This window comes from Sporothrix schenckii (assembly GCF_000961545.1).
Source record: "Sporothrix schenckii 1099-18 chromosome Unknown Cont44, whole genome shotgun sequence".
NCBI classification, from domain to species: domain Eukaryota; kingdom Fungi; phylum Ascomycota; class Sordariomycetes; order Ophiostomatales; family Ophiostomataceae; genus Sporothrix; species Sporothrix schenckii.
This window is the reverse complement of record NW_015971145.1, coordinates 1,261,217-1,282,299: the sequence shown is the minus strand read 5'-3', so window position 1 is coordinate 1,282,299 and position 21,083 is coordinate 1,261,217. Positions and strand designations below refer to the sequence as shown.

Here is a 21,083-nt window from a genome sequence, read left to right as displayed (position 1 = left end):
TGTTCCGCATTCCTATCTATTTCTGCATATCTCAGTTTGTTTTCTCGCCTCATTAAATTGTACCCCCAGTCGTTAGATACGTCCGAGTCAAGGCAGTGTCTGGCGATTCAACGTCAACATCGAGCTTCCGTGAAAACACTCGGTGTATCTTGTCACATGTGATGAGACCTCGGTTAGCTGTGCGGATGTCCAGGCCACACGTCCTGCTGTGACCCATTCGGACCAGAACGCTTCATATCGTCCCAAAATATGGTTACACGGAAATTCCACCTGCCTTCCATGTGCAGAAAAACAATATAGACTTTTATTGTCTGCTCAAGGCCGTGGGGAGAAAATGATGTCCCGTGACGTGTTGCTGGAGCTCGTCTCGAAACGTTATCCCGACGCCAGCCAGAGCGGTGCCCCCAATCCTAGTTGCGGCACGGTACTTTTCCAGTTATTCTTCGACTTTTCAATTGGTAGCCGCTTGGTGTAGCTTGCTGCCGGCCGCCGTGATGTTTTCCCAGATGGAAGAATAAAGCCGGAGACGGGAAGCGTACGTGGAAAAAGTGAGGAGGATCTCACGATCGTCGTCGACCAATCAGATGTCGGCAGTGGCCCGTAAAAAGAGCCACCCTCCGGCCAGCTGCTGCGGACATAAAACAAGGCAACATACAATCACGAACAACCGAAGACTCGGATGCGGTGGTCCCAATGTGATGACGACATTGGCGTCCTTTTGTTCGGTGGGCTTTACTACCGTTGTCAGAGATGAAATGCGATCCGGGCAGCCCCTGACTTTTGCCTTCCTTCCGACTCCCGGTCTTGTGCCCGCTCTTTCCTGTTTCGGCGGCAATCGCGAAACCGCACACAACTCGTTTGCTCGTATCTATTGACCGAAACGCACACTGGTTGTTCCTTCCTTCGGCTGTTCTTTGTCCTCTTTCCCTCTGTCCCGGGAAACAATGGGCCCACTTGAACGAGATTGAGCAACAGTTAGCGAATCCCAGAGGGAAATCACAACGGAAGCTGCGAAGGTGAATTTGAGTTCCGACTTCCCCAGTGCTCTTTCCAGGTGAGCCTAGTCCACTCTGCCTTCACTCTTGGCCAGGCAGGGCCGTCGAGGAGGGAAGGAGTCACAAGCGCAGGTAGAAGGGCAGGCTGCCAGCTGACGGTGGTCATCGCAGTATCCACAGCGCTCCTTCCACGGCGTCTGTCAAGCGCATTTGGATCGATTCTTGAAACTGATGGAAATCTCGAAGCACCCAACACCGGAGAACACCAAGGTATCTCTCTTGGCCAAGCATCGGCCTCAGAGGCGCTGCACGAGGCGCTATTGTTTCCTGACCCAACATGGAATTCAGTTTCGGTGCCATCCATGATGTCGTCCATGCGACGGCCGCCTTCTGCGAAGAGACTGCCAGCGACAGCGACCTCAGCAGTCACTTTGGCGACTATGGCCAGGGCTACGAAACACCCTCATCTGGCGAGGAAGACGCCAACGAGCTCGTTATAGACGCCGCCGACTGGCGCTATTCACAGCTCAACCCCCGGAACCGCATCGACAGCCTAGCGCCGCTCGCCAGGCCCCTGTGGCGCATCGACGGCAGCGCCGGTTTTGGTACGCAGTTCTACGCCTACCCGCTCTTCCTCGAGTCCGGCGGACCGCCGCCCATGCACCTCGATGTTTTTATTAAGGAGCAGACGGCTTACCCGCCCCTGCTGCGCGAGCTGCTGGACATGAGCCCGTCCTACCACACAAAGGACGCGCCTCGTGTGCGCCGCCTCGGCATCGCCCGGTACATCTTGCGCATTCTTCAGTGGCACACAGTACATCCAAAGGGCGCCCTGCAGCCCGAGACGGTGGAGAGTCTGTACAAGAACGGGCCCTTTGGTTCAATGATTCTCATCGAGAACCTGTGCTGCCACATCCACAAGGTCCGCGTCAACGTGTCGCTCAACTACGCCCTAGAAGGCGACCTGATGTCCTACAGGGCGCTCAAAGACATGTGGGGCTTGTCAGATGGCGGCGACGATGGTGCTGGTGCCGTTGGTACTGGAAAGAACAAGGACAAGGAGGAGTCGTGGGAGACCGAGACCGAAATTAAGAAAGAGACAAAACGGCCACTGCCACCGGAGATCAGTATCCTCAATGTGCGCCTGGTGCGTCAGATGCACGACAGCATCAGCCTCGTCGAGGTCTGCTCCTGGCCTGTAGCGTTGGAGAACACAGACGAGGACGAGGGCGAATGCGATCGTGTCACGCGAGGGGGCAAAAACAAGCACCACGGCAAGGGCAGGAAGGGCAACAAGATCATCAACGCCAAGCGAGCCAGCCGGGACAAGGACGCGTTTGAAGGTGTGGTCGAGGGTAGGTCTTTCGAGCCCGAGCTCGTCATTCTCAAGTCGCTCACCAGTGGTGTCAAATACCTGTACCAGGAGCTGCGTGCGCTGCTCAGGGACATTCCGCCGCACGACGGTGTCCTCACGCGCCCGCTGCACGTCATCTCCAAAGAATGCCTCTTTGGCAAAAAATTGGGCGTTATTGGCTTCACCATGCCCTACTACGAAGCTGGCTCGCTGCGCGACGCCCTGCCTCTACTGCGCATCCACGGCCAGCTCACCTACGCCGACCAACTGCGCTGGGCCTGCCAGATTACCGAGGCCATGTGCCACGTCTGGTACCAGGGCCACGGCTTCTACTACCCGGATCTGCGCCTTGATAATGTCGTCCTCACGGCCCAAGCACCCGCCGGTAACGCCGGCCTCGTTGACTTTGAACAGCGCGGCGTGTGGTGCAGCTTCTCGGCGCCCGAGGTTGATTACATTGAGAGTATACGAGTAATCGCCTTTGACAACGACGACGATACTGTCTACGGCATCCCAGAGGAGGTTAGCTTCCAGTTTCAGCAGAGGCTGATTTCCTGCTACGAAGCGGCCGCGGCGGCGAAGGCCGTGGACGCGGCCGGGCGTTGGAAGACATCTGTCCATCCACCACCGCTCAGCAAAATCGGCCGGCATCCGCTGATCCGCCTCGGGCAGGACACCAGATACAGCAATCCAGAATATGGTTACAACGTAGTCTACAACTGCCTGACCAAGTCTGAGCAAGAAGCCTCCATGGTCTACATGCTCGGCCGCCTGCTGTGGTGCATCTTTGAAGGCATGAGCGCGCCCCACCGTGGCGCCGTGTGGATGTCGTACCCACGGGAGCCGGAGCTCGAGTTCCCAGCATTCCGGTTAACGCCGCCGGATGTCAAGTCGATGATCCTCAAGTGCTTTGGTGACGTTGGTGCCAAGGAACAGAGCAAATTTATGCGCCAGAATAGCAAGATTTACTTAAAACGTACTCGCGGAACAACCGCCGCCACCGAAAGCAATGGTGAGCCATCCTATGAGCTCGTCGGCGACGGCCTCAAGTCGAAGGCGCGTGACTATTGGCGAATCAAGCTGGCCGAGGGCGACGAGTGGGTCAAGGAACGGAATGCAAGACTTGCCGGTGTGAAGGAAGATGGTAACAAGGACGACGACGACGACGACACCATCAGAGCGCATGTCATCGGCGAGGACGAACATGCTGAGCGAAACATAGACGGATCAACCGTCGAAAAGTCGGCTCATGGCCGGCCCACCCTTCGGCAGGTCCTGCAGTGGCTGCAGAAGCTGCAGAGGGAGATGGATGGCCTCTAAACGACTGTGAATGTGCTAAATGATTTATGATCGCCTGGCAGAAGAAGAGGCCAACGGACCGTTAGCCTGAGATGATCATTAGATACGATGTCGATGAAAACTAACAAGAATGTGACCATGATAGGAATATGGTTGGCCGTGTAAAAATTTGTAACCTCTACGGAGCACATGATATTCAAACTTTGAAGGTACCATGCCGGATATATGGCCGGAGAATGTCAAGTCATGAAGCATGTGACCTCATATTGAAGAGCGAACATCGGAGGTTGTTTGCATTTCGTTTTACTTTTCCCAGCGTGAAAACTCAGACGGCTCACAGGATCGTGAAAAAGAAAAAAAAGCGGGTAGATCATCCGACCCGGGAGACAAGGCTGTCACATAAGTACCGGAGTAGGCGAGATGAAAGAAAAGACAGGGGTCGACGTGGTCGATGTGGTAAGGGCAGCAGGATCCCCTCACACTTCAGAAGTGAACTGTGAAAATACACGGCGGAGCCGAGAAAGCAAAACTGGAGGCTAGTTTAAAGGAACCATGGGGAAAGGAAAAAAAGAAGAACAAAAAACAGAAATGGCGCAAAGGACCTTTGAAAAGGAGGGGGCGTGTGCATGGAAAGGACCCTAGAGCGAGATCGCAAGACGATGACTGGGGACGATGGAGCTATCAATGACTGCAAACGCGGAGTACGGAGTATTCGATCGAGGAGAGAGAGAAAAAGGAAGGGGTGAAAGTGCTGATTGTCCGTATCTTTACGAGTCGTCCTTGGATGAGGTGTTGTTGAGAGGAAGAGATAAGGCTGGATGGCCTGCAAGTGCCTAGAAGGGAAAGGTCGGTGGGCCGTGGGCCGTGGGACCCGGGAGAGCGCCCAGCGACTGGCTCGCCCGGTGCCCCGACGTGGGCCGCCCGCATCCTAGCAATTTGCTGCAGAGATAAGATGCCGCCCTTGCTGTCAGTTCCTCCTGCAGGTAGCCTAAGCCAAAATTCGAAAGGAGACAACATGTCCATGCCCTCTATGTCGTACTCGGCACTCTGTAGCGTAAAATGCATAGACAAGAGGCTACGACTTTCAGTAGTGGGTGAACTGATCAGAAAACTGCGCTTGGGAACCGGGCCGAACGTTGTATCCAATTCGGAGCTATTCTGAAAGTAAAGCTCGGGCCCTCTGATTTGTCGAGATAAGGCAAGTGTTTGCGTGTTTGTTGACTGGACAAATTGTAACAGGAGCTGGCATCAGTGGACGATTTGGGCGTTGCATCTCGTATATACGTTGGTGATTGCCACTGTCGTATCACATTGTGTGGCCCTGTTGTATGCTGCATGCTGCGTGCTGCAATGGAGCGTTTCTTTCTCATTTTGCAGTGGTATTTTCGATTGTCCGTGGCGCTGCTAAGGCTGATGGTCGTGAGGGCGGACCTGGACCACAACAAGAATCAAACACAGCGCATCAGTCACGGACGGCTAAGACGGCACTAGATGAGCTGCGTCAGATTGATGGCCAGGCTCCGTGGTCCACACTGTCATGAGAACTTCCTACCTGCACAGTGGACAGTCTTGTGACCATCCTGAGTAGGCAGGGACAGAGGTGTTGCTCGAACGGAAATGATATGTCTGCGTAAGTTATGTGCAGAACGGTCCCGAAAGGCCCGTGATAATGGGGTGGTGTCAAGATTGACGCAGCAGGCTTGGCTATGACTCTGAGAAACTAGATACGGATAGAGATAATAAGGTGCTAGGGAGAAGACGATCCGAGGCGGCATCTTAGTAAAGAAATGTATTTTCTGAAGGACGAAAGGAAAATCCAAGTATATATGCTAGCGAGTGGGTATTTGACCATTCGACAAAATGCCATCCAAAAAAAAAAATCGTAGGTCCCAAAAGCACATGTGTTCCCCATAAAGATTTAAGATAGAAAAGACAATGAAAAAAAGACGATAAGGCTGCGCGATGGTTGCTAAGACAAGACAAGAAGAAACGCTGCAGTATGCAACAAAATAGACAATAGACAGGACCGACTTTTATCTGAAGATGGAACCGTACCATCCTGTTCATATTGGATTTAACCTGAAATCCAAATGAGGATGGGTGGCGAATAAGAGAGAAGGCAGATGTGGAACTGATAGAAAAATGTGAGATAGGAAAATAAGAAGGCAAGACAATCTACTGCGTCGGCGCGGGTGGCGAGGATGGTAGAACCACCTTCTCGGACTGCACAGCATCCTCTTGGTCGGCGATGGCATGCAGATGTTGATGGATGCCTTGGCTGTTGCTGCCGCTAAGGCTCTTCTCCTTGCCGTTGCTGCTCTGGCTGTTGAGGTAGTTACGCTCCTCCTGATCGGCAGTCGAGGCACCAGCCAACGATGGCGGGCGGGTGCCGTTCATGAGCATCTGATGGCCCTCGATGCCGTGCTGCGGGATGATGCGGATGCCGTCCTCCTTGGGATCCTTCTCAGCGGGGGTCCAAGCAAGGTAGTCGCGACGGACTTCGACGTAGTCGTACGCAAACTCGCCGTGCTGGTCGTCGTCCATACCGAGCAGCTCGGCCTCTTCGCTGGCGCGCAGGTGCAAGCCAGGCACGAGGTCGATCGCCTTGGCGAGCAGGGCGGATACGGTGAAAGCGTACAAGGTGGCAGCGAGGATATAGGCGATCTGGACGTAGAGCTGGCGCCAGTTGTGGTTAATGAAGCCGCCGGTCACACCGTTGTTGACACCATCGAGGCCGATGATGTAGTCGGCAGCGAAGAACGCGTTGAACGTAAGGCCGACCATGCCGCCGACAGCGTGCTCCGCGAACACATCGAGGGAATCATCGATACGGAGAACAAACTTCACTGTTGGGTGTTAGAGGAAAGTGTCATGAAAGATTGGAAAGGCAATATGTATATGAACATACCCTTGGTGGCAAAGTTACAAGCGATGCCCGTGACAATACCCAGGATGATGCTGGCCCAGGGCGTGATGAAACCCGAGGCAGGCGTGGCGGAAACGAGGCCCGAAATGGTGCCGGAACACCAGCCGACCAGCGACCATTTACGGGCCAGGCGGAAATCAAGCAGACACCAGGTCATGGCTGCAAACATGGCCGTGAGGCACGAGTTCCAACAGGCCATGGTGGCACGCAGGTTAGCGCCAAAGGCAGAGCCGCCGTTGAAACCCAGCCAGCCGAACCAGAGCAGGATGGTGCCGAGCGTGATCAGAGAAATGTTGTGCGGGCGGAAGTTGAGCATCATCTTCTCGTTGCGGCGGCCGAGCACCCACGAATAGGCTAGAGCGGACACACCAGAGCAGATCTCGACGGGGCCGCCGCCAGCATAGTCGAGGACGCCATACTTGAAAGCCCAGCCGTTGACATTCCAGACCCAGCAGGCGATGGGGCAGTAGACGATGGTGGCCCAGAAGAACGTGAACACCATGGCGGGGATGACACGGCCGCGCTCGGCCGTGGCGCCAACGACGAGGGCCGCAGTGACTGCACAAAACTGCATCTGATAGAAGGAGTACAGCAGCTCGGGGATGAGAGGCGAGCCGGGCGAGGGGACAGCGAGGGTGTTGAGAAGACCGAAATGGTGCAAGTCGCCGATGAAACCGTTGGTTGCTGTACTGCTGAAGGCGAGCGAATAGCCCCAGAAGTACCACTGGAAGACGATCACACTAAACGACATCATACAGACCCAGATCAGTGAGAGAGCCGACTTTCGTCTTGCGAGGCCGGAGTAGAGGAAGGCGATACCGGGTACCATGATGAGGACCATGCAAGAGGCGACGATGATGAATGCCTGGTCACCAGATTGATACCATTGGTTGAGGTTTTCGCTGACTTTGAGGCTGTTAGTTACCTCGAGGACAAGAGAAAATGCTATCGTCACCCGATGCAGACGGTTTACACATACCGGAATCACCGCCGGTGCCAGAATCTGTGCCATTGAAGACGGCCGGCGCGCCGGTCCAGGAATATGACATGGTGGATGAGGTTTGTAGGGGAGGATGAGAGTGTGAGAGGCTGCGGTTCTGGTGTCGGTTGAGTATCGTATGTGAGGGCAAAAGAGGCGTAAAAACGCCCTTTTTGGTTGCCTGTGTGTAACAATCGTCACTGCTGGTTGGTACGACAGTTTATGGTTGGCGGAACTATTAACGGTCGAGATACAAGAAAGAACCAGTCTAGATGGCGATGATGACTGGGCGAGTAGTGAAGAATGAGACGAGAAGGGGAAAAAAACGAGAAAGGAGCGTAGGTTGTCGAAGTGTGTGCACGTCGTAAGGAATGCAAAAGATGAAATGGACGCGAGCAGGCGGATGAAGACGCGGAGATCAGAAGTTGAGGGAATAGAGATGGAGGTGGAGGTCGAGAAGAGAAGTCTGGAGAACAAAAAACAAAGAACAAGAAAAGGTTCCGGAACACAGCATCTATATGTACAAAGTACGAAATATGGGAAACAATACAGAATGGGGCTGGACCCATTCGAGGATTGTCTCTAGAAAGGAAGCCAGCCAAAGACTATGGGTGATAAGAGGGAAGGCGCGACTAGGGAAGAGAAGGAACGAAGGGGGGGGGTGAAGGACGTATTACACATGTTTCTTAGAAAACAAAATAGCAAATAGCCACCGGCCACAAGCTTGGATCTTGCCAGTCCTGGACCGGGGTGGGAGGAAGGGGGGGGAATTGAACCTTGCACACTACGGAATTGCTCTTTCCTCCAAAACGGCTGAGAAAATACTAGGAAACAAAAAGAGCAAGAGCGAAGCGACCGACAACGGGAAGGCGCGTGGGTGACAGACATCTTGCGACAACCTACGGAATTCTCCACACGAGTTTTGTAGGCGTAAGGAGCGCGGTGCGCCCGAAGAGGGAACAAGGGAAGGGATTCAACGAAGGACAGGCTGTGGACTGTCCGGGGGCTATCTGAGGACGAACCCGAAATAGTGTGTGTAATTGTTTGCCGTCAGAGGCAGGAATGGGTCTGAAAACGAAAAGGTAAAATCGAAATCCAGTGGTTGTTTAAACTAATGACAGAGGCACGAAAAAGAAACGCATGAAAGAAGTACTTTTGTCGGCCGCGTAAATGCCATACAATAAACCGTACCGGTCTTACTCCTACCTCGCTCGGCTGTGCCTTATATGGAGCTGGCAGCATAAAAGAGACTTTCAAAAGAGAGATAAAGTGCAGCAAAGCGAAAGACTTTTCGCCCCCCGTTCCACTCCGACGGCAAGGCCTAGCGTGGAAATCACGAGCGCGCCCAAACAAGCCTACTGAGTACGCAACGACCGGCGCTCCTTCTCTAAAAGACGGGTTTTGTGCACAGTGGACAAGTGACATGGAGGCGTGCTCTTTCCCTCTTAGTTCTAAGCTGATCCTTTTACATGTCCTGCTATGAAACTACGAGTGCACGTATGAAAACAAGGGTGGGCCATGCGACGCCATGATATGTGAAATTCAAATGTGAGCATCATATGAGAAATAGAAGCGCAGCGTGGGAGGGAGTGCATACAAGACCCAAGCCACCCGTATATCACGCAAGCCAGACGGCTGGACAGGACACACGCATACAAGGAAGGGGGTGTGTCTAGGTCACGGCAGCAATGTGGAACAGAAGACGGGGAGGAAGGCGCGACAGGCCAGACCAAAAGAAAAGAAAGAGCTACTGTCCGCGCCTGCTCCGTAGCTCGGCTGCGACGAAGTCGAGGGCATGTCTTTTGGTTTCTATCGGGATGCGAGGGCAGGTACGAAACGGATGAAGCCGTATTCGGAAAAAACGTAGTGACAAGCAGAACACGTCCGAATGCGGCCTCCACCTTGAAATGTGTCCATCTCTTCCCATAATACACATTTGAACGCGACTTTGTTTTCTACGTGATTTTGACAGTGCAATGCTCGTCGCAAGCTGGTACGACCTGAAAGGTGCACGTCAGAGTCATCTTTTTTCTCTGCTCGTTTTCTTCCGTCGACTCTCCTTTCATCCTCTGCTGATACATCTTTGTATCCACGCCCCTAGTTTCCACTATAAATTTTATTGCCACGCCCTTTCTCTGATACTTACGAATTTAATGATGAAAAGAGTCTATTATCCCTGTCTCTGGAAACCGGCCAAAAAAAGGTTAAGGGCGAACAAGAAAAGAGTAAGGAAAATAGCATAAATAACGAGAAGTAACAATGTTATTTCAACACAACGAGCGTCAACTTGAAACGAAACGACGTGAGAAGCTTTCTTCGTGAGAAGCCGCTTACATCGGACATCTCGACAGTTGACAATTAGCAATTGCCAATTGTGAACGTCCACTGGCGCGAACAATCAGCGAGGCACAAACCTACAACCCACGGCCATCTGCAAGGACGGGATGGCGATGGGACCTGGACAGTCGCCCTGTCCCCATTCCTGTGCACCCCCTACATATCTCTTAGATGCGGGATGCATGTCGTTTGCAGCATGGCTTTCCACATCAGATGTGTTGTTGTTCGGCACCCCCATCTTTCTTTGGCTAGCAAATTCTCCAGGTCCCGGTTCGGCAGCGGGAGACATTCTAATTTGTGGTTTCCATGTGCCCATCAAGTGACCATATCAAAAACTCCGTATATGCTCTTCGTTTTGTACGAATCAGAAGCGTTGTTTGCGATGCTTTTGTCAGGCCCGCTCGTAACTCTTCATGCTGTCGTTTAGTCGTATGGTGTTTTTAACCTTTTCCCCACGCGACAACCAAACTCTTTCCTACCCAGGATGCCAGGATCGACAAGAGGCAGGCCGGCGACTTTCGGAGTAAACCTGTGAGCATTACTTACAACAGAACGATATTGGTGCGGTGGATATGACGGATTGGCGTGGAAATGCCGCAGTGTGATTCTCCAAAGTTTTACCCTCGTCTCCTCGTCGACTCATCTGCCCCATCCAGCCCTATGATTCTCCTCTTTTTGACATTCGGGGTCAAATATTGAGGTTTTTGGCGTGAGGCATGACCTGTCTCCTCATGTCAAGGGTGGCACACATGATTGTTCTTGCATCTTGTAAGCCTGCCATCCCTTGAGGTGAAAAAATCTGTATGGCATGCTCCAATGCAATACCTGAGCTTTCTCCGCTTTCTCCGCGCCCTGTGCTCCGTTTGAAAAGCCGGTCTTTATTTTGTTGTGTTGTACTGGATGCAACAAACTTTGAAAAGAACAGAGAATACGACGTAACTCACACATACTCTGTAAATTTACCGAGTAATAAATCCACAAGCGAAGCACAAGAGCATTTGCCAACTCCGATACACACATCCACGCCCCAGGTGTTCGATCGTGCCTAGCGACTCCCCCTTGCCTTCTCAGTCTTGCGAGCCAGTTAGGTCACTGGGAAGGCTATGTCGTTTATGTTCAGTAACAGGGAAAAGACCTCACAGGCGGCCGATTGCGGAAAGAGCGGGTAGGGAACTCATTTGTGCCAGTAAAAGACCTTTTTTCCTTCAAAGCTGCACAGTAAAGAGAGTACGGCTAAGAGAAAGCTTGTACAAAATTCGTCTGACAACAAATATACTGGGCAATACCTAAACCGCACGCACAGCTTCCATTATTGATGCGCAATACTTCTGTATGTGCGTCTCTTCTTGATACAGATCCTCTCATCTTTCTTTCCTCTTTTGTTATCCCATGTCCATTGCTTGTGATTGTGTGGAGATTGCACGTGACTGTTTGTAGGCTCCAACTCTCCACTTTCCCCTTCCCCCTGCACGATGTCGCCTGTGCTCTTGCCTTGTCTGTTTGTTCTTCTTTCGTGTCATTGCCTTTCGGCGGTTCCTTTCCTCGCGTGCCTTTTCGTCAGTTTCGTCGCCCAGTGCCGTGGTGCGGTCTTGTCCCGTCTTTTTTCTGGGGCTCTTCGTGTGCAAACACTTGAAAGCGTGCCTGCCTCGCCAATTGCCCTGTCAAAGCGGGCCAGGTGGGACCCGACATCGAGGGCCCCAAGCCTAATTAGGGATTCTGTTACTTAATGGTTATGTACAGCAGCAGCAAACCGTTAGCAACGCACCTGCCTCACAACCAGTCCTGGCCACGCGATAAAACGAGCCCAGGGCCCATCACTGTCCATTTCTTACTGTCCACCGCCAAAATGCCCAGCCTTTAGGGGAAAGACAAGAGGGAGCCAGGGACCTGGATACGAAGAGCCATTGGCCAATGAAATCCCACTCTTTAGAGGGTCGTCCACTGTGCTGAGAGCCTTTCGCACCTGCCCAGCGCCAGCCTCGAAGACCTTGTCCCTCTCTGGCTCCTTGCCTTCTGGGCCTTGTCTGCTTTGGGATTTCTCTTTCACGTTCTTTTTTCTAAAACAAGCTTCGATGCGTCCGCGTTAGTTCCAGCCTGGCCTTCCCTCTCACGTCTCTCAACCCACTAACGACACCCCCCTTAGATAGATCAACCAACCAATGCCCACCTACAGATCTGGTCGCGACTCTGGTCTTTATCGCGCCAATGGTAAGGCTGCTTTACACATTGTCATTGCACATCTCTCAGGCCCGTTTTTTCTTGGTAGCTTTGTCGTCTGGTCTGTGTCCTGTCTTTTACTGTTGGCAATTCGCAATACAGAATACTCTTATCAGTTGCCCCCCGGTTTGACGGGATTGATGGGCACCATTAAAATTCGCTCCCAGCACAGCCTTGGCCGCCTCTGGATTACGAGACCCGAGGGACACGAAAAGTACCGGAACAATCCCCCCAGGGTCATGACAGAGGGGATAGGGTAAAGACGTCACCGCATTTCCTCTACCGCCTGCCCTGTCATCTCCAATGGCGACCACCCGACGGCCTCTGGCTTCCCTCTCTTTACACATTTCAGTTTGTGGATTTCACTGTGGATGTCAAAGCTGCAGCGTCTCATTCGTCTCTGTGCGCCCTCTCGCTCCCGGGTCGCCGCCTAATAATTCCTACAACCGATCCCATCTCGGCAGTAGTTGATTTAGGGGCACCTCCGGGCAAAGTGTCTTAGTTTACATTTGCGCTGTAGCAAATTTCAAGGAAGAGTCCATTTTGACCGAGGAAAGAAGCAACATGGAACTGTCACAGGATTAAGGTGACGAATAGAAGAGATCACGGAGCGACAAAAAATTTAAATTAAAATTAGAAATAAAAGAAAGTAGGAAGACGAAAATAATTCCGACAAAATGCAGGGTCCTCGTTCAGGCCCTCGACTCATCTTGCAGCGATGGAACAACTGGAGCTCTTCGTTCAATTTTGTTCCTTCGAATTTCTTTTTCAAGTTGAATTAGCAGCCTTCTCCCATCTTCTGTTACCGCATTATTTCTTTGGGATAGTGTGCAATCTGGCGATCCTCTTTCGATACGATTCAATTCACTAAACGAGGCAAAGGACGTGCAGTGCACTGCACTACTAATAGAAATAAGTGGGGTCACGTGCCGTTCCCCGTGGCGGCTCTTGTGTAAGAATGCCTTTCTCTTCTTCTTTTTGTTTTCTCCCTGTCTCTCTTCTTATTCTTTTTATACTATTTCCTGTGCACGAGTCTCCACGATTTTCATGAAGAAGAGGGGACATGCCATAACGAAAAAAAGAAATATTGCACAAAGGCATCTCTAAAATAGGGTATGATTTCTACAAACAAGCGAGTCTCCGTCTTGATGTCTTTGATTTTGTTGGCATCAGAACAACGAGTGAAGTGCTCGGGTGATATTTCAAGGCATATTTTTATGAACTTAGATTTATCCTCAGTTCCGTCGTGTGTTCATTTTACCTTTGCAATGGCGTTATCCACTTAGCACTCGGGAGCCAAATAGTCCGATCTGGAAACAGATTCCTTCAGAACGTGCCACAGCTAAAGAACAGTCAAGGAAACTTCCCACGTCCAGAGGCAAAGGAACGGCGTTTCCTGTGAAGACTGTGTGAATACCGACTCAATATAGGTGAATAGAATACAGTATTGCCTCGTCTCACAAAGCATGGCCGGACGAATGACTAACAGGAATATATTATCTCAACTGTGAGAGCGCTGGAGCGTTAAGCTCTACCGAGTCATGCTGTGGGAGTCCGTTCATCTATCTTATAGGAGACGAAGGACGTCGAATCATGGTCAAAAATATCAAAATGTAACCCCGACGGGTTTCTGTGGACGATGTGAAGGAAGGAAAAGGCGCGATCAAGAATCTGTGTGAACCGAACTTCCGGTGTTCCTAACTGAGCACTCTATTTCGATTCCACGACATACAGGAGCACTGTCACAACAGTCATCTTACGAGAAACTCGTGCGTACACTTTCAGTTTTGACTATTTATCTTTACAGCTTTGTAAGGCCCTGGATGGTCTCCCCTGACTACATGCCACAAGGAAAGTAGGCCACTTTTGCAACGATCACACAGTGGCCTTCCCTCTCTTGTGGGATTCTTTTCTTTTATTTTTTGATATACTAGGCCTTCTTTTCGTCAAGTCCGTTCCACAGTGGACATGAGATACTCGAACTGCTGCCTATGGTGGAACATCCATGATAGTGTGACCTTGTACCGACAGGAGTCTCATTGTTTTTGCTTTTTTTTTTCTCCAAAAAATCTTCACCACTTTCATGCGATCCCTGAATACCATCGTGTCTTATCTATTGTATCCATCTGCCCTCGCAGGGATGGGTTTGCCAAGATATTTAAAAAGGGTTACGGAAAGACATGACGGGTCACCGGAGCGTCCGTGTTTTGAATGAGGTTGATGCTGATCGCTGCCGTCCTTGGGCTATCTTATTGGGAATAAACATTTTCGTCGCCAACTCCGCGTCAAATTGTAATCAGAATGGTGCTATCATCGTTGAGACTTCGACCCGCCTTTTAAGGGGTGAGGCGAGAATTTAAGTGGAATACGATTTTGATTTTTTTTCAGATCATCAACACAGAGCCGTCACGACGTGTCAAGCGCCGGCGGTGTGTCTTCTACCAGTGCCTTATCTCTTAGACTCACGGAATGATCTCATTCGATCATAGAAGTGTAAGTAATATGGAAATCGACAAGAAATATTGCTAAAATAAATCAAAACGAGATGAAGCCATCAGCTGAATGGCTGTTGGCCGTTGTGTAAGCAATAAACGAGACAAATAAGTTCATGACACAGGTTGGTTTTAAGTACAGAAAAAAATATACAAAGAAAGAACAATAGAGAAAGAAATGAAGAAGGGGGAAATAGCCCGATAAAAAAGAAACGCAGTGTCGTCATCATAGTAGCCAACGGCCGAGGCGAAGCTCCTCTGCAAACTCATATCATACAACTTTCCCCGATTCCATCCCACGACAACCTATCGTCGTGTCGCCTGCATTGCTAACGGTTATTGACAACCTTACAACGGCCATCTAGCACGTTCCATTTCTCACTTCCTCCGCTTCCCATTCACGAGCCGGTCCGTCAACAGACCGGCCATCGCCGCCTCTACCACATGCCGCCGCCCATGCTTGCCGCTGTGGTTGTTACTCTCGACGGCAGTGTCAGCAACAGCCGCACCAATGGCTGCCGTGGCCACGCGGCCGCCCTTGGCCCCCGAGGCCCACTTGCCCGGTGTGTTGCGCAGCCGGAAGGCCTCGACGGCGCCGGCGGTGAGGGCGGATGTGACGACATGTTTGAGTTCGCGGCCGACGGAAGGGCTACGGCGGGAGGAGGAGGAGGAGGAAGAGGAGGGGGATGAAGCGGAAAATGAGCGATGGGAGCGATGGGAGCTCTTGCTCCGCCGTACCGGCTGGGAGCGACGGCGATCAACGGCAGTGGAGTCGCGACGGCCGTGGCCGTAGTCGCCGCCGTAGTCGTAGGCGTTGTAGCCGTGGTGGTAGCGGTCGTCATAACGGTCGTCATAACGGTCGTCATAATGGTAATCATAACGGTCATCACAGCGGCCGCCGTAACGATCGTCATTACGATCATCGTAGCGACGTGCAAAGCGGCCACGGCGCTCTGCAGAGTAGTGTGACATGTTTTCGGTGGATGACGGTTTATGCAGCTTGGTCGCTTTTCAGTGTATTCTGTTCTTGAAATTTGTAAGATGCAGTTCTTCTTTCTAGGTTTCCACCGCGCGGCTCATTTTATAGAGTCGGAAGGGGAGGAGGGAGTTTAAGGGTTCTTATCCCGCCTTCTTGCTCAAGTCGGTGGCGAGCACTTCCCAAAGTTCGGCAGGTTGGCAGCCAGACAGCCTCACAGCGAGTTAGAAACTGTTTAGGACACCTCGGACACGTCTCCGACGCCTCCGATTTGCAAAGCCTTCTCGGATGCGTCCCTTGTGACCAAAACACTATCGCCAAGAAGACATCAGAATGCGAGCAATACTCAACCTTACGAGGCTCTACCCTGCAGCGACCATGCTGTGCAGAACCTTGATTTGTGTCTGGCTAGCCCAATTATGTTGTCTAACAGAATCTTCGTTTGTGGAGATTTTCTTGTTTGTCACACACATTCAGAGCGCCGATCGCTGCACGGCTGTGACGTCGTGGTTCTCACCGGTGGCCAATTCTGGCCGAAAAACAGGTTCCACCAGCACCGTTACTGCAAACCTGAAGGCGGCAGGAGGCGGAGGACAGAAACAACAACCGGACAGCCACGCAAGTCTTGTCTGGTAATTAATTTATGTCGACAAATGGAGGGAGAGTACGAAATACGTCGCAAAAGGAAATCAAATAGAGGGAAGTGCAACGAAGGTAAATTGTTGAGAAGGTCAAAGATCACGGGAAGAACATCCGACACCTGCTTCAGTGCCAAGACCCTAGTCACTTACACGTAAAAAGGACCCACAAAGCTAATCAGTCACCAAACGAACAATATATGAGCAAACAAATGAGCAAACAAACGAGCAAACAAGTGAACCAACGAGGCTCGTTACCGACGGGGGAGGTTGGCAACGATTATTTCTCTGTGTTGTTGCCTGTGGCATCTTTGGTTCCGATTTTAGAACCATTTTATATTGATTTTTTCCGGTCAAAAAAATGATAAACAATTGACATATTTCTGTACTATTTAGCAAGTACAATGAGAGCATGTCTGTCTCGTTGACACGTGTCTCGTCATTGCTATTACAGCTTCGGTCTGCATTGTAGCAACCGTGACGGTGTTGACGCATCTCGAATGTAAGGTAACGTGAAAAATTTCATAGCCCACGACTCGCTGACATCGAGTTGCTTCAAAAGAAGAGAGCGGTCCAGAGGAGCCATTAGGTTCCGGGCCAACCAACGTAAAGCATCCTTAAGGACAGGCGCTAACCAGGGCTAGTGCTTGGCAACCCACCGTCCACACCACGAGTAAAGATGCGAAGACGTGAAGGGACATAAGTTTGATTGCGTCCTAGTTCCGGCTGAGTTGCATCGCACGACGCAGCAACTATTACGAAGCATGGCAAAGGGAAAGAACAAGCAGGGGAGCGAGGGGCATCCTGTTGCTAAGAACGCGCCGACACAAACGAACGTGGAAGGGCCTGCCATGGGACCCGCCGACTCAAGGGACAATCCGGGCCCGGAGGCGGAGGCTCAAGCGGCCAAGAGCTCGCTTCAGGACAAGGCGACCGACAAGACGACGACCTCGCCGCCGTCGTCGCCCTCGCGCTTTTCGCTGCGCATGTCGGCCATATGGTGGCGTTCGCTACAGTATGTTGGCATGGCATTGCACTGTATGGCACCCCCCCGGCCGCCTTCACCCAACTTCACGCGGACCGTCACGTCGACGCTGTCCAAGCAGCACAAAGGCGGCACGTTCACTCTGCAATTTTACACCCCAAAAGCATACGGTCAACGTGCAGAAAATGGCCAGAGCGCAGGGCCTTTTCCGACCGTTGTCAACTTCCACGGCGGCGGATTCGTGCTGGGCGCCGGAACCGACGACGCGCGTTTTGCGCGCCACGTGATGCAGACCGCCGGTGCCATCTTCGTGTCGGTAGAGTACCGCCTGGCGCCTGAGCACGCGTTCCCCACGGCGGTGGAGGATGGGGCGGACGCGTTGTTGTACCTGATCCGGAACGCGGCGTCCCTGCGAATCGACCCAGAGCGGCTGGCCACGTCGGGCTTCTCGGCCGGGGGCAACCTTTGCTTGACGTCGCTGCTCCGCCTGGGTGCGTACAAAGAGGAGGTGGCCGACGCAGCATCCTCCTCCCCGCTGCCGGCGCACAATGTCGTGGCAACGGCCACGTGGTATCCGGCGGTCGACTACAAGCTGAGCCGCGCCGAGCGTCGTGCCACCTGCACGCGGCCGGACCAGGCGCTGCCGTCGAATCTGACGGACCTCTTTGACGCATCCTACCTCTACCCACCAGACCTCGACCTCTCGGACCCGCACCTCTCGCCGTCCCAAGCGTCCGACGAGCGCCTGGCGCGCGACCTGCCGCCCTGCATCCTGTTCTACACGTGCGAGTGGGACATGCTCCTCCGCGAAGGCGAGCATCTGGCCAGGCGCCTCGGCCGCGAGCCGATCGGCAAGGACGTGTACTACAAGATGATTCCAGCCGTGCCGCACGGCTGGGACAAGAGCCCGAATCCCCTGACGCCGGCAGAGGGGTCCGAGGAGCTGTACCTGGATTGTTGTGAGAGGCTCAAGGCCGTCTTTGCGGAGAATACAACCCTGGCGCAATAGTCGTTGCATACTAGTCATTGCATAAACTTGACGGTTTTTTTATGTATATAGAAGTGGCATTTCGGTTTGGTATTTAAATTAAAGGCAAATGCAACTACCACTACACCGTCTCGTAGAAGACGAAAATAATTCCCTGGAGCCAATAACACCAGGGCGATCCGAAAGTAATAGAAAAGATGTCCAGCGCAGAAACAAAAAAACCAAAAAAAAAAAAAGAAAAGAAAGAACGCTGTAGCTAAGTGCATATCAATGAACAGAAATCAAGAAAAGCCGATATTGGGCAATCAGTGCGGTAGGTCATCCGAGTCCTCGCCCACCAACGGCACTCGTTCATCATGGCAGCTCCTGCCGTGGATACTCACCTTGCACCTCGTACACCGGCGACGGGTGCATCACCCCGCTCTTCATCGATAGCGGCGTGGACGAGGCATAGTACGAACCTTCGTGCATAGGGCCTGGCGACATACCCGGCGACATGCCTGGCACCATGCCTGGCGCCATGCCTGGCGCCATGCCTGGCGCCATGCCCGTGTTCCCAGACACGTTGGGCGGCGGTGCGTACTGCGCAACGGCTGCCTTCTGCTTCCGCTGCTTCATGAGCAGGAAGATGAACGCGCCCAGCAACGCCAGGCCGACCACGGAGGCGCCAACGGCAATACCGGCGATCGCACCAGACGACAGACCATTGGAGCTCTTGGCGCTTGACTTGTCTGATGCGCTGGATGCGCCCGACGAGCCGGTGCTGTCGGCGGTGTTGGTCGGGGACGAGGTGCCCTTGGAGCTGGAGCTGGAGCTGGGCAGATCGCTGGCCTTGTGGACGAGCTGGAACATGGGCGCGTACAGCGTAACGGTGTTGAAGTTGAAGAGGTCCACCTCCGTCGCGGTCACGGTGCTGGCAGGCACATTGGCAGAGCCGGAGCTGGACACGGTGCTGACTTGTGTCGTGGTCACTGTGGCGACGTTGCCCAACGTGTAGTAGCTCAATGCAATGCTGGAGCCGCCAGAGCATTGCACAGCCGGAAAGGAGCCGGTTGTCGCGATGCTGTAGCAGGTCTGGGCAGCTCCGTTGCCGCCGTAGCTACAAGCGTAGTCTCTGCAAAGCGTGTGTTAGCTATTTGTCGTAGTCGGAGACGGTGAGAGAGACAGCTGGCCACAAAACGAGGAAGAGCAAGGGAGATTACGTACGGAGGACAACAGCCAATACCCGTCTCGCCGGCCGAGACGGGGAATTGAAACTGGAAGCCGCCAATCGTCGTGCCCGTGGCCGAGCACGCCGTGTTGTAGCCAACGGGGCAGCTCAGGCCCGGGGAGTAGATGCCCCAGCCCAAGAGGGCAGCCTCGGTGGTGATGGTGTCGGCTTTTGTTCGTGGTGGCCAGCAGTTTGCATTGTCCTGGACGCCGGCGGCATTATTGGGGTTGTTGCTGCATGTTTGCGCCTGCCAGGCGACGAGGCAGTACGAGCACTGGATGACGTTGTTTGTGCAGCTGGCTGGGTAGGTAAACGGCGTGGTCAGAGGACCGAGGTTCGTTCGTGCCGTCGCCATCGCGAGAGACGATCAGCTTGTTTTCGTGTCGGCGGAGGCGGTCGAAAGCGAGGCGAGATGATGGACGAGACGGGATTGTAGGTGACAACCCGTTGGAAGGACTCAGGACCCTTGGGAGACTTCGGTGGAGCGATGGAAGACGGCGAGAATTCCACAGAGAGGCAAATAAAAAATCGACAAACGTCGACAAAGAAGTGATCAGCAAAACGAAACGACTTGTATTGTCGATAGAGAATAGAACACAATGCCACGCGTCGACTCGAAATATGGCCCGGGGTATTAATGAAGAGGAGAGAGAAAATGGAACAGAAAAGGAGAAGTGATGACGGGAGGGAGAGAAGAGGCACGGAACAAAAGGTCAGACACGAGGAGTACGAAGGACTTCTCACCACAGAACGACCAGTGGTGCGACACTCCGTACTTTGCAGAGGGTACTTGTAAAATCGGGAACAATGCGGAGAAAAAGAAAATAAAAAAGGAGAAACAAGAAAACCAAAAACCAGAAACCAAAAAACAAGCACAACAAGCACAACACTGAGACCACGAGGAAAGGAAAGGTAGAGCAGAATGACCAGCTTAAACTCTTTTGCAAGGGCTTGCACAGGCGGGCTTGGTAACAAAGAACTTCTTTCCACCGGAGGACGTCGCACTCCGCAGTCCGCGGAGACTCCCATGTCTCGTGTTTGTAACCCTCGAAATCCTTCAACCCACAGACCACGTCTATCGCGTCGCCATGGTGTGGCACTGTTGCCGATGTGGCGTACAACAGAGTCGTAGATGATTGGTCTCGGCCCTGCTGGAGCTTGGCCCCTTTCTTCCCCTCGGGAGACCAAATGCAACCACAATTTGAAAAAACAGGATGCGATGCAGAACGACGCCGAAACACACGCAAGAGCCACACGCAGTGCACCATTAGGAGATGAAAATGCTAGTGGAAAAATTGCCATCAGAACTCTCGAAAATACAACATACAGTTGGTCAGCAATTGAGCTGAAATAGGCTAGCCATTGTGCTGCTGCTCAGTACGGGGTTTTGAAAGCTTTCCTTTTCCCCGGTTTGAACGACTGGACACTCCTAATTTTGGTTGAAGCTGGGGCTGTGTGCCGCTGGAGCCCTTGGGAAAAGGAGGCGCAGGGGTGGTTTTCTTTATGAATCGCTGCTGTCAATCTCTTGTGAGCTTTTGTTGACATCCCAACATCCTTGAGGCTTAGTGCACGGTTTGCAAAGGGACTAACCGTTACAAGCGTCTTCTTTAGCCGCCGAGGAGGCTTGTGCTAAAGTGCCCTGGGCCAATAAGATGGGGCATCGGTCCATCCTGGCGGCCTTGTGGAT

At 52.6% G+C, this 21,083-nt stretch overlaps 6 protein-coding genes across 6 annotated transcripts; 3 read left to right on the top strand and 3 right to left on the bottom strand.

Moving 5' to 3' along the window:
• Positions 1-337: 337 nt before the first annotated feature.
• SPSK_10156 (uncharacterized protein) lies at positions 338-604 on the top strand (the record flags this gene model as incomplete). The annotated part of the gene is made up of 2 exons (XM_016736707.1): positions 338-424; positions 476-604. 2 exons carry the CDS (start codon positions 338-340, stop codon positions 602-604), a joined length of 216 nt encoding a protein of 71 aa, XP_016587149.1.
• Positions 605-1,332: 728 nt separating this feature from the next.
• Positions 1,333-3,669, top strand: SPSK_08648 (uncharacterized protein; the record flags this gene model as incomplete). Its single annotated transcript, XM_016735239.1, has 1 exon — positions 1,333-3,669. One exon carries the CDS (start codon positions 1,333-1,335, stop codon positions 3,667-3,669), a length of 2,337 nt encoding a protein of 778 aa, XP_016587148.1.
• Positions 3,670-5,823: 2,154 nt separating this feature from the next.
• SPSK_08932 (ammonium transporter MEP1) lies at positions 5,824-7,623 on the bottom strand (the record flags this gene model as incomplete). The annotated part of the gene is made up of 3 exons (XM_016735517.1): positions 5,824-6,494; positions 6,557-7,480; positions 7,554-7,623. 3 exons carry the CDS (start codon positions 7,621-7,623, stop codon positions 5,824-5,826), a joined length of 1,665 nt encoding a protein of 554 aa, XP_016587147.1.
• Positions 7,624-14,977: 7,354 nt separating this feature from the next.
• On the bottom strand, positions 14,978-15,571 carry SPSK_09870 (uncharacterized protein; the record flags this gene model as incomplete). Its single annotated transcript, XM_016736438.1, has 1 exon — positions 14,978-15,571. The coding sequence occupies one exon, from the start codon at positions 15,569-15,571 to the stop codon at positions 14,978-14,980; it is 594 nt and encodes a 197-aa protein (XP_016587146.1).
• A 1,406-nt stretch (positions 15,572-16,977) lies between these two features.
• SPSK_09366 (uncharacterized protein) lies at positions 16,978-18,207 on the top strand (the record flags this gene model as incomplete). Its single annotated transcript, XM_016735939.1, has 1 exon — positions 16,978-18,207. One exon carries the CDS (start codon positions 16,978-16,980, stop codon positions 18,205-18,207), a length of 1,230 nt encoding a protein of 409 aa, XP_016587145.1.
• Positions 18,208-18,540: 333 nt separating this feature from the next.
• SPSK_09395 (uncharacterized protein) lies at positions 18,541-19,751 on the bottom strand (the record flags this gene model as incomplete). Its single annotated transcript, XM_016735968.1, has 2 exons — positions 18,541-19,300; positions 19,393-19,751. The coding sequence occupies 2 exons, from the start codon at positions 19,749-19,751 to the stop codon at positions 18,541-18,543; spliced, it is 1,119 nt and encodes a 372-aa protein (XP_016587144.1).
• Between the last annotated feature and the right edge of the window lie 1,332 nt (positions 19,752-21,083).